The 12,437-nt window shown below is 35.5% G+C and overlaps 2 protein-coding genes across 2 annotated transcripts; both read right to left on the bottom strand.

The window, feature by feature from the left end:
- Positions 1 to 283: 283 nt before the first annotated feature.
- On the bottom strand, positions 284 to 5,491 carry LOC130720160 (uncharacterized). The gene is made up of 8 exons (XM_057570776.1): positions 5,280 to 5,491; positions 4,898 to 4,982; positions 4,628 to 4,696; positions 4,383 to 4,495; positions 3,810 to 3,921; positions 3,595 to 3,738; positions 2,587 to 2,761; positions 284 to 775 (listed from the first exon to the last, which is right to left on the bottom strand). Exons 1-8 carry the CDS (start codon positions 5,332 to 5,334, stop codon positions 638 to 640), a joined length of 891 nt encoding a protein of 296 aa, XP_057426759.1. The 5' UTR covers positions 5,335 to 5,491; the 3' UTR covers positions 284 to 637.
- A 1,274-nt stretch (positions 5,492 to 6,765) lies between these two features.
- Positions 6,766 to 12,075, bottom strand: LOC130716899 (protein PHOX1). The gene is made up of 3 exons (XM_057566935.1): positions 9,791 to 12,075; positions 9,472 to 9,708; positions 6,766 to 7,133 (listed from the first exon to the last, which is right to left on the bottom strand). Exons 1-2 carry the CDS (start codon positions 11,808 to 11,810, stop codon positions 9,572 to 9,574), a joined length of 2,157 nt encoding a protein of 718 aa, XP_057422918.1. The 5' UTR covers positions 11,811 to 12,075; the 3' UTR covers positions 6,766 to 7,133; positions 9,472 to 9,571.
- Between the last annotated feature and the right edge of the window lie 362 nt (positions 12,076 to 12,437).

Raw genomic sequence — 12,437 nt, 5'->3', positions numbered from 1 at the left:
CCTCTTATAGGAATGCTAACTAATTGTCACAACAACCTAACTCCTGTTAAGATGGCCTATTAATTCAGCCTAAGCCCATTATCTCCTAATCTCTTATAGCTTTTATGATACACCTTATTAATGGGTGATCTAAGTCTAATTCTATCAAGATACATAGTGTTATTGAACTTACTGCCACTAATACCTTTAAAATGAGATTAAAAAAAGCTTGATACCATTCATTTTATAGTCGATACTTCTTCTGTGAAAACCTTTGGCAAAACGAATTCAATAGAATCAGGCATCACAATAGCAGCATAGCTGCTCTATCACTGACATCAAGACATAAACAGCAAATGTCACAGAAAGCACCAACACCTTCAGCACAGCTACCCCAATTAAAACAAAGCTCACGTCGAGACATTGCAAATTAAGGATTTAGTGGTTTACCATAACATTGAATCACATGCTCAAGCTCAGCACACCAAGTAAAAGTGTAAAGGGATTTAATTATTTGACAACTTCTCTAGCTAAAGACATGCAATATATTTTAGTGACATGATCTATAAACACGGTAACAGTTTGTTCAAAGCTTAACTATAAATAGTTAATTTTAGATGAAACGAAATTCTAAATGCACATCTAAGAAGGTAGATCTTCAACTAGAGCTTGAATTATCAATCTTTGCCGCTGCAGATGCATAACTAACACTGCTATCCCTTGTACTTTGGCATTGGCTGGACTGCTCATAGCGAAGAAATTTTATTTTGATCTTTGTTGAGCAATTCCTCAGCATCTGGTAAAATTGCAAGAAGCTTAGAGTCAATATAAGACCAGGATCAGATTAATAAACATATCCAATTCACTAAGCAGCAATACATACATAAACACACACACACACACACACACACACACATATATATATATATATATATATATATATATATATCTGGATAAAAAATACCAATACAGATGGAGATCCTTCATTAAAGAATTCCAATAAGTCCTCATCAAAATAAAGCCTCAGACAATAGAAAATTTCAGCTCTAAGTCACAAGATAAACTTTTGAAACCTGGAGCTGGAAAAATTAATGAAAAGGCAGTCCAAGTATTTACATTATAGCAAGGCCTAATATATTAGATAACAGGATACCACATCATATCTGACAGTATGTGTATACATGGAGGGTGTATTAGTTGAGAGTATAAGCAAAGTTAATCTAATCATTCATGCATGATTGAATTGAATGGTAAAGATTAGCTCTTCTCACTTCTCATGTTCTCACATGATATGCCCCTACATATATACACTAAATAGGGTATAAGGGTGAACATAGGAAGAAGTGACAATCCCAAATGAGGTGTAAGGGTGACCTATTGTAACACTTTTTAGGTTTTAACCTCTTTTTTTTAATTTAGGACGAGTTTTTTTTAGAGTCATTTGAAAATAAAAAGAAAATTTTCCAATAAGAGTTGTGTGACTTGTGTCATTCAAGTGTGATGCCCAATTTGAGTGGTATCTAAGCTATATCAGGTAGGTATCATTTAGGTGTTGGCTAAGTGTCCGAGCTGATAAAAAAAATTTAATAGGACACCTAATGAGGAATGTCATGCAGATGCCAATGTCGGGGGAGTGTCCAACACTCTGACATCTCAAATGTGCCCATGCTTCATAATGGTAGTTGCTACCATATACTTCAATATTGACAAGTTTCACAATGGAGTTGTCTAAATCACCCAAGGTAAATATTGGATAAAATCACCCTAGTCTTCGGTGGGCCAATAAAATTTTGACATGTGTCATGAGCTAGAATTTAATAACACACGTGTCAAATTATTATTGGGCCATCTAAGCTAGGGTACCCAAGATAAATCTTGGGTGAGTTAGACAACCCGTTTCACAATAAATGACACAATTTCTCAAATATAAAGTAAAATAGTAAAAAAAAAAATCACAAGAAATGATGCTTCCCCAAATACGAGATCAATAGCAATAGTTAATACTTGAACAATTCCCCTTTGATGGACTATTACTTGATTTATTTCAGGCTGGTGTTAATCAAAGCTAAAGATATTATTTTAGGTTAACAAATAAAAGCTGGATTATGTGTTTTCCCTTGTAAATAAAGCAGGAATGAGGACCAATAAAATACCAGTACGAGCATCCGTCCTGACTTCTTCCATAATACAAATCATTCTAATTTTGAATAACCTAAAATGGACTGCTAAATTATTTATTTCAGGCAGGTCTTGTTTATCAAGCATCAACGTACACAATTAAGGAGAACTAGTACAAGGCAACAAAAACAGTACAAAATGAAAACCAATGAAGTACCAGACTACCAATGATCTTTATGTCTTTAACACCTAAATTTTTTTTTGGGTGCGGTGAAGGACTAGTGAAGCAGTTCTCAAATTGATTACTAAATTTCATCCAAAGTTAAGTTTCATAAGAAAACATGATTTTATAATAATAATAATAATAATAATAATAATAATAATAATAATAATAACAATAATGCTGTTTTTAGCTTGAAGTTCTAGTGGGATTCTCAAATTTGGTAAGAGCTACTTCTGCAGGGTTGTGGCAATTAACAAGGAACTTACATGGAGAAAAACACTAATCGGATGGCGTCCACAGATTGTATTGTCATATTCCGACAGATAACGTTTGAATGAATCTGGATCTCCTATTTCTATGATATCCATGCCCATCTTGTCTAATGCTTCAATAGATTTGTATATAGGCCCATGTTTCTTATCATAGTGCTGGTAGTTGAACCTGACATAAAATACCAGCCAGAAGACAGGCTCAATAGCAGCTTCAAACTAATGAGAAACATGGGACATCCATCATAATACATAACTCATGAACAATAAGTAGAGATATATAATATATAAATACAGGTCAGAAGCAGTCAAAACACTGAAGCATATTTGAGAAAAATACAATTAACAACCTTCATACATCCTTACTTATTTAGCAATACAAATCACACTAATTTTGAATAAGCACCAAAAATGGAGTGTTAATTGGTTTTTTTTAGGCATGTACTGTTCAACAAGCATTGACATACACAGCTAAAGAAAACTAGTACAAGCATAAAAAAGTAGTGATAGTGATCTTTGATCTTTCTCTGTCATTATCACCGCTTTATCTTTCCTTTTTCTTCTTTTGAGGGGGATGGTGAGGTAGTTCTTGGATTGATACATAGTAAGTGCGATCAGAAAAAACGATTTTGTTATAATACTAACAATGACACACGATAATAATTTTTTTTATCATACTTATAGAGGAATTCTCAAATTTGGCAAGAGATATTTCCATACGGATATTGTGCAATTTGTAACTTAAATGGGAAAAAAAACACTTATCTGATGGAAAATTATAAGCTTACCAAAAGTGTATCATCCAAAGTCTCAACAACACCAATTGTCCAACAGGTAATATTGAGTAAATAAACCAAAGGTAACATAACCTGACTTTGAATGCTCACTTTGTGTGTGTGTGTTTAGAAAGAACACCTCAGTCGATTACAAGAGTAGCATACTTTCATAAGACCTAAGGAAATGTAATATATAAGGTAGTTCAATGTGTAAAAATCCAATACATACCGAGCTCCCCAGTGACAAAAATCCGATGAAATAGAGAAAAAATTAGTGGGATCATCCACATATTTGGCAAGAATCTCCCCGTACATAGCTTCATTCTCAGCACTAACAGCACCGACTAAAATGGGTACAATTTTCACTGGGTGCCTGTATCAATATTAAAATTCAGTCTGTGTTGCAAAGTTTCAGAACTAGAACTTCTATATAATAAACTTTACCCTTCAAATACTTTAGCAAGATATGGTAAGTGCATTTCCATGCTATGTTCAGCTTCGTCAACGCGAATATCCATCATTTCAAATTTTCCCGTTGCTTTAAGTTGCTCATTGACTGGCAAAATAACAGAGAATCAAATATGGACAATGAGGAAAGATAGAAGAAAATATTAAAGTCAAACAAAATGAATCAGTTCACAGTAAATCGATTAAAATAATCCTCACATCTTCATATACAAAAATATGATTTCACAAACTCATATCACTAACTTATTTCTAGTTCACAATTCACAGATCACCCTTATTCATTAATCTTTTGCAAAGGAAAGCTCAATTTAACAAGTAAACCTCCAAATTTCATCTTTGCGATGACCTATATTGATAAGATTTCCACAGTTTTAAATTGAGGACCAAATCATGATAAGATGCCACAACCTCTCAGTCGGGGTGGATGCCACAACAATGTTAGCTAATAATTGCAGACCGCAGTGGCCGCAAATGGCCTGTGTCAACCCACAATAACCACAACACAACGAGAATTTAAAACCCTTAAGGTTTTAAACTATCAATGATTACCTTCCAAATCAATTTGCAGGTCCCCGATGGGAGTCTTGTAGACTGTTGCAGTTGAAAGAGCACATTTTGCAGTGTAATAGTGGTGAGAAGGACCAAGAAGAAACACACGTGTACTGCAGCCACAAAACAAAAAGAACATAGAAAATAACAATCCACAATTTAGCAAGGAACATGGCACAGGAAAAAGGGCAAGGAAGCTAACCCTTTTTCAAAACACATCAACAAGGAAAAGGGTATGAACTCACATGTTAGATGGATCTATGTTTCCAAAGGCATAGGCAGCCGCTCGTCCCGAATAGGAATAACCTGCATGTCTAACATAATATTCCAATGCAGCACAAACACATCAGAGTTGTTTATCACAAAAATCCAATTAAAAAAAATACCTTGACAAATCTAGAGTGAGTAATCAATGAAAAAAAAAAACTTATATATGTTGTTTGAAAAATCAACCATTTACAAGCCTAAATTGTTCCTCTGAAGTACATTCACAAACTAAAAGTACTTTCACTTACGGTGCTATTACTCCCCTTACATCAGGAGACTTAGTCAAACCACATGATTTCAGCCATCCTTCAAGTTCTTCTGAAAGCTGCTTAGCTGAAAAAAAAGAGACATCAAAGTGAGATTTTTTTCCCTCTTATAAATAAACTTACATGTGTAGAAGAGTTACTAACAAGTGAACCAAAACTAGAAAGTGGGCAACTTTAAATTTTTTTAAGCAATCAAACCATATGCAATTGAAATTAAACCATAAATTCAAACATGCACCACCCCTAATGGGAAAAATCAAACGAAACTAAGATTGATATGTAAAAATCCCATCTTTTTGAGCTTGATCAGCAAAATTCAACTCGAGATTCCTCATTCAGAATTCATGAAATTGGAGAGACTTACGATTGTCGGTGTACCAGGAACCAGCATGCGACGGTTTCCTGACCTTGCTGCCCATGATTGAGGAGAAATTGATGAAACCCTAGAATCGAAATTGGGAACAATTGAGTTTCTTCCTTTCGATTCTTTGCAATGTAACTTGTTACGTTTGCTAAGTGAGTGTGCAAAATATTTGATGCTACTCTCCTTTCCTATACTTAGAAGTTAGAACTTACTAGATCAAGTTAGTTTGCTAAATCTCTTTTTTTAAACACCTCTATCAATAATCACACCCAATAATATATACAACCAACTTTTTTTCTGATTTTTTTTTAAAAACCCAACTTTTTTTCTGATTTTTTTTAAAAACTCGAAACAGTAATCGACTCGGTGAGGTATTGAAATAATGAATCAATATGGAGTTTTTTTTATGTAACTATGCCTATTTGAGGCTTGTTTGATGAGGTTTATGATATAATTAAACTTATTTTTGCTTGCTGAATTTGTAGTGCAATTAGCCTATTTGTTGCTATCTTGAACTTGATATTAAATTTGGAATTGTTGAAAAAGGACTAATGTAAAACCCTGAAAAATATTCAATGATATTTGAATAATTTAATATTTATCTAATATTTTAATTATATAATTCCATGGATATATATATATATATATATAATTTTTTTATTTTGCAATTCAAAAAAATTTGTTTTATTTTGGTGAGAAAATATCTTAAATTATGTTGTGATTTATTAGGAGGAAGTATGATTATTTCTTATGTTAATTAAGAGATAAGATAGAGATAAAAATAAATTTATTACCAAAAAAAGTTAATTTCGAAATTAAATATGAAAATGTTGATTTAGAAGATTAATATTTATTTTAGGAATTAATCTAGAATTATTTGAATTAATTTTTGAGGTGTCAATTAAGAGATCGAATTTTGAATTAAGAGTTTAATGGATATGCACTGACAGTGTAAAATAGTTTTACACAGACATCCAATTGAATTCCGCCAAATCAGAAAATATCTTATTCTTTTAATTAAAATTAAAGTCAAATGTAATTATCTCTCCTATGTGGCTTGCTTTAATTGGATGACTGTGTAAAACTATTTTACACTTTCAGTGCATATCCATTAAACTCTATTATTAATTCATAATAATTATCATTAAAACTATCTTAGGAGATGATCTAATATTATTTGATTACTTTTTGGAGATGTCAGATTTTGTTCAAATTAAAAGCTAATTTTACTTTTTTAAAATAAATTAAGATAGATTTTATTAGAGATATACAAAAATAATTTTTGCCTTCAAGTAATTAGAATCATTCAATCGAATATCAAACAGATTGTGTTTTATCAAGATCCAACGACTGAAATAAATTCAAAACTTGAACTGTCCGATCTTGATAAATGACTCTAATTCCTTGACCATGTGAATTTAGGAATTTCCTAAAGGCAGTAAATCCAAACTCGTGTGAGGGGGAGGAAGGAGGGGTAAACATATGATGATATGAATTGCCATATGTGATGAAAAATGCAGTATGCTATACAACACCGGCAGAACGTTACAAATGATCATTTGACAACTTCAACAATCATCAAACCCCAACTAACCAACAAAATTGAAAACTTTCTTTTTTACCGTTTTAGCAAAATGAACAAATCAAACATTCACTACCCCAAACCAACAAATGGAATCATATACTGATGTTACTACTGCAAAAAATGACACCCGAAGCCTTCTAACAGGAAACAAACAAATATAACCAGGCTTTCTAGCCTGATATCCCAACTTCATACAAAACTGATATCGAACAAACATAATCCAATGGTTGCACCCACCAAGGAGTTCACAAGTATGGAGGAAAAAATACCTGCAACCAAATGGAAAATAAATCTGATCAGGCCAACCAAATAGATGTCATCATTATTTTAAGAAATTACAATGAAGTGGAAAGTTTCTAGCTAGTCAATCCACTAGTCATACACATATTTCAGCAAACCATGAAAATCTAGCAAACAACATCTTATGCTAACGAAAAACGTGAACAATTTCTTCCAGGGAGGGGATGAGATGAGGGGGAAAATTTTAGTCTTGGCAAGCGGAAACTATATTCAGAAGCCATACACCTCCAGAAAAGCCATGACCATCATCATCATGAATCATGATATCAATAACAGTAATTCAAACCATCAGACTTCATCAACCCCATTTGAAAAAATATGTGAAGGACATCGCAAGATCTATTGAAAGTTAAAATATACATGATCTTCTTTGAGAAATGAGCTGAATTGAGTTAGCTTCTTAGTTTCAAACTAGTTTATAATAACTCACTAAATAGCCAAAACACTCAACTTAAAGAAATATAATACCGCCTAGAGCTATATTTAAAAAGAATGACCCACAGATCACCTAGCTTGGCAGTACAAATTCAACGCATAAAATCCACTACTTTTGCCTTCTTTTCACTCTTGGTCTCTGGTTGTAAGGATAGGAACTCAAAGAAATGAAAGATAGACAGAAAGAAAACTAAAACAATGGAATGGTACTATTGAAAAATTGAACAAGAAATGGAGAATAGCATAATTCTCTCCAAGGATTTTCCCCTTTCTCGATGAATCCCTCCTTTCACTCTCAAACTACCAAATGAACTGAATGAATCCTTTCTAATCTAACTTCCCTATATTTACCGAACCAATCCTTTCTTATCCCCTACTAGCAAACTACTAACAAGCTAATGGACTGACTAGCTTCTTAACAAAATATTTGTCCTTTATTAACAGAATACATTCTTACAACTTCCACCTTTTTCTCCTAAGAACAACTGTCATCATCATCTATTAACGCTTCTCCACTGGATCTCTTCCCTTCTGCATCAAACAACCTATAATAGCCTAGATATGGTTGAAACTTGAGGCCACCCAACTTCATCTTAATTCCTGCTAGCTAGGATCCATTTTCCCAGAATACCTTCTGAAGCATCTACACATAACGGTCCAAAGCCTCTACTCGAGACACCATTTCTCCCCGATTTGGAATCCAGCAGGTCAGACCAAATTGTTAAGAACTCAGAAAGAAATGAAAGATTGGCCCAAATAATTAAAACAATGGAATGGCATTATTGAAAAATTGATCAAGAAATGGAGAATAGCACAATTCTCCAAAAGGGTTTCGTTTATCTTTCCTTTCACTCTCAATCTATAAAATGTACTGAATAAATCCTTTCTAATCTGACTTCTCCCTATTTATCTCACCAGTGCCTTCTACTCCGCTTCTAACTCCTTCACTCACTCCCTTCTAACAAACTAACCTATGGGCTAGCTTCTACACAGAACATTTGTCCTTATTAACAGAATACATTCTAACACAACTATACTCTATGTTTGTGATTGATATTCCTTGTTCTTTTTTTTTTTTCATAAAGGGACATCATATCAAAGGCCATTGACAATGTTAATAATCCCCAAACTGTTTCCGCCAGAAGGCTAATACCCCATGGACCAGAAGTCTTTCATTGTAATATTAGTTACTTACCCTAAATCATAAACAATACCGATTTCTCACATAATGTCATAAAAATGAATAAAAACTTGAGCATAATAATCCTTTTTCCCAGAAATGTAGCTGAGAACGTTTTAGGAGCCTGACTAGTTTAAAGCCTTACAAATAACTTCTTGCTTATGCCAGCCAAATCACAAGACAGTACTCAAGACTCAAGAGTGAAGACATCAGCATAAATTGTGATTTCACGAAACATGCACCTATCATTTGTCAATTATTGTTTATTTATCCAGCCAATCATAGTTATTCTAGGATACGATCAGGTATACCTATCTCTATCTGGATAAATAAAAATTTCCAAATTTTTACTATATTTACTACCAAGAATAGAGATATTCTTAAATAAACTCTCCTTTGTTTTCTGAATACAGAAATTATTGTCTCAACTTTAAGAGCCTAAGAAGAGAAAAGAATTAAGAGATAATTCCAGTCAAGAGCGATTCCAGAAAGATACACTAAATTTTCTTAGCAACAGAAAAGACTTGGTATAGCATTCTATTATTCATAAAACTATAATTTTAGTAAAAGGTATAAGCTTTTAAAAATTTCAAATGCAACCAAATCTCCCTAAACTTTCTATAACAATTTGGAAGATCTTATGCAATAGGAACATGAAAGCAAAACTATAGTACAAGCATAGTCTTACTTACCTGTCTGTGGAAGGAATGAAGAAGCCTTCAAAAATATTATGAAAAGAAATAGAAGCACTGATTTTGCTTCTATAAAGAATAACCAACACAAGAAGATAACTTAAAACTGCTCCAGGATGTAATGGAGTTTTGGAACACGCCGGCGAAACAAAGGTTCAAGTCTAAATGATGGAACATCAAACTGCCACCCATCATACATCTCATTCCATGCTTGCACTATCTCATCGATTTTGAACCCTGTAATTATGAAAATTGATTTGTTAGTTCCCTGAAATATTTAAAAGAAGGAATCTGAGAAACACATTTCCCAATCTTGTACCTTCCATTGCTGTTTCATTAGAACAATGGTTCTTTATCATGACACCAATGTCAGTTGAAGAAGCTCCAGCTAGTTCAAACTTTTCAACTGCAACCTCCAAACACTCCTCCCATGTTGGTAGTCCTAGTTTATATTCCACAACAGATCGTTCGTACAATAAGGTGCCCCATAAAAGATATATCTGCAACCTCATCCTTGAAGCCTCTTCCTCAGCTTCATCAGAAGAAACATCCTTGAAAAGACCCTGCAAACCCATTTTTTCTAACGTTGCATTATATTTATCTGATTTGGATAGTCCATTCAACCGCTGCTCCTCGATCTCCTCCCACATCAACATGCCTTTCTCCATGCTGTCCTCTGCCTTGTTATATAGCTGCAGAACCTCCTCGAAAGGGCCAGCTTCCAAATCCTTCTTGCTTGCTATTAAATAACACCAGCAGAGCTTTGCTTGCTCAAACTGCTGATACCCAAGAGCAAGAAGTCCTTCATAAAAGTCTGGTTTGATTCTCATAGCTTCTTCATACTTCAATTCTGCTTCCTTGTACTCCTTCTGAGCCCACTCATACGCAGCTTTAACATGCTCAAAAGAAGCCTCTCTTGACCCATCTTCCGGAAAGGAAACCCGCCTCCTTGCCCTGGACAGGTGAACATTCCCCCAATTAAACATGGCCAGAGCAGCCATCTCTTGAAATTTACTTGCAGCAATTTCAAACAGCTCCTGAGCATCATCGGTCGTCACCGCCTCCTCTATTGCTTTCGAATACAGCTTCATTCCAACCTCATGAATATCCAGATACGATTCAGAATCAAACCCAACATGATTCTTAAACAGCCTAGCAAACTGGACAAGCCAATCCTCCACAGTAGTCTTCTTCTCAGCCACACTCCTGCTTCCTTTCACACCCCCCTTCTCCATTTCCACGTCACCATTATTACTACTTGTTGTTGTCTCATCATAACACGGTTCCTGATCCGGATCCACCTGCGTAACATAAAGCCTAATTGACCCAAGCACATGACAGCTCTCTGCTAACCTCAACTCGGCAGTAGTAGTAATAGTAACCAAATCACCTTCCCTATCCCTATACTTCACAAGAACACCCTTCAACCGCGGAAACCGATCCTTTATCACATCCCTCACCAGCTTCATGCTACAATTCACAGGCAACTGCGCCCATCTTATATCCTCTCCATATATCAACTTCACAGTCCTGGTAACCCCTTTATCTTTCTTAACAAACTCCTTATCATCCTTATCCTCAACCTTTACATTCTTATCCTTGTTGTGATCCTTATCCTTATGAACCTTAACATTCTCAACAACCACCTTTGTTTTCTCATCTTCTTGCCCTCTAGGTGATGATTTCTTCTTCTTCTGCAACTTTTCCTTCACCACTTTCCTCAACCGCGCCCCGGGAGGCTCCGGCTGCTGCTGCAAAGCAGCCAGGGCAATCTCAGTCTCATCCAAGGTGATCCCCTTCTCATCCATGGTAACCCTCAAGCTATCGAGAATCTCTAACGCGGTGAGATTATTCGGCTCGGAGTTGAGCACAACGCGCACATCCCTCATAGCCAAATCCAATCGGTTCAGCGCCTCGTAACAACGTGCTCTCTTCAGGAGGGCCTTGCTGTAACGAGGCGAGACCTGAAGCGCAAGATTGCACTCGTTAATAGCACGAGGATACTCCCCGAGCCCTAGCTGCATGTAGCACATGGCCATGGCGGTGTGGAGGTGAGCCACATCGATGTGGCTCTTGGGGAGAAGCTTCAATGCCTTCTCGTATTTGAGCATCGCGCCTTCGTGATCCTTCTTGTGGAAGAGACGGTTCCCTTCTTCCCGCAGCTCCTGCGACATGTTTATGAACATCGCCGTGTCGTCGTCGAGAGCCGCGGCTTTTGACGACGCCACGGCGGTGGCAGCGCGTTCCCAACCTTTCTTGCTAGTGTTGTTGTTGTTGTTGTTGCCCTTCGCGGTGGCGGTGATTTCATGATCCTTCTTTTTTCCTGCCGGTTTCCCCATCGGTTGCTGAATCAATCAAATCAAGAAACAGAGAGATTGTGATTGTGATTGTGGATGGAAAATTGTTGAATTTTGTATGGAATGATTATGATTATTATGAGGATTGTTATTTGATTTCCCTCCTTCTTTTCCTCTTGTGCTTAGGGTTTCTTTGCCCAGAAGTCAACGAAGAAAGAAGAAGGGGTGTGGTATTTTTTTTGGTGTTGTGGTGAGGAATAAGGGAGTGGCCTAAAATTGGGGGGAAGCGCAAAACGACACGATAAGATACAACACAAAAGGCAGTCGAGTGGGGTGGCTGGCTGGCTGGCTGGGGTTGACAACTTGACATGATTTATATTTGAGTAAAGTACACTCACCCCCTTAGGTTTGTTAGAATTACACTCCACCCCATTCTTATCTAAAATCTACATCCCACCCCATTTTATATAGAGGCAAATTTAGTGACGAAAAATATTTTTCATTAATAATTAGTTATTATTTAAATTGTTAATCAATAATTTAAAAAAAAATCAATATAATCCAATAAATTTAAAAATGAAAACATCACAATCCTCCTCATTCTCTCAATCGCGTTTTTCCTCCGTAAATTCATAATGCAAATTATGCAATAGCACACCTGCCCGATTT

The sequence above is a fragment of the Lotus japonicus genome, chromosome 5 (genome assembly GCF_012489685.1).
Source record: "Lotus japonicus ecotype B-129 chromosome 5, LjGifu_v1.2".
NCBI classification, from domain to species: Eukaryota; Viridiplantae; Streptophyta; class Magnoliopsida; order Fabales; family Fabaceae; genus Lotus; species Lotus japonicus.
This window is presented reverse-complemented; position numbering and strand designations above follow the sequence as displayed.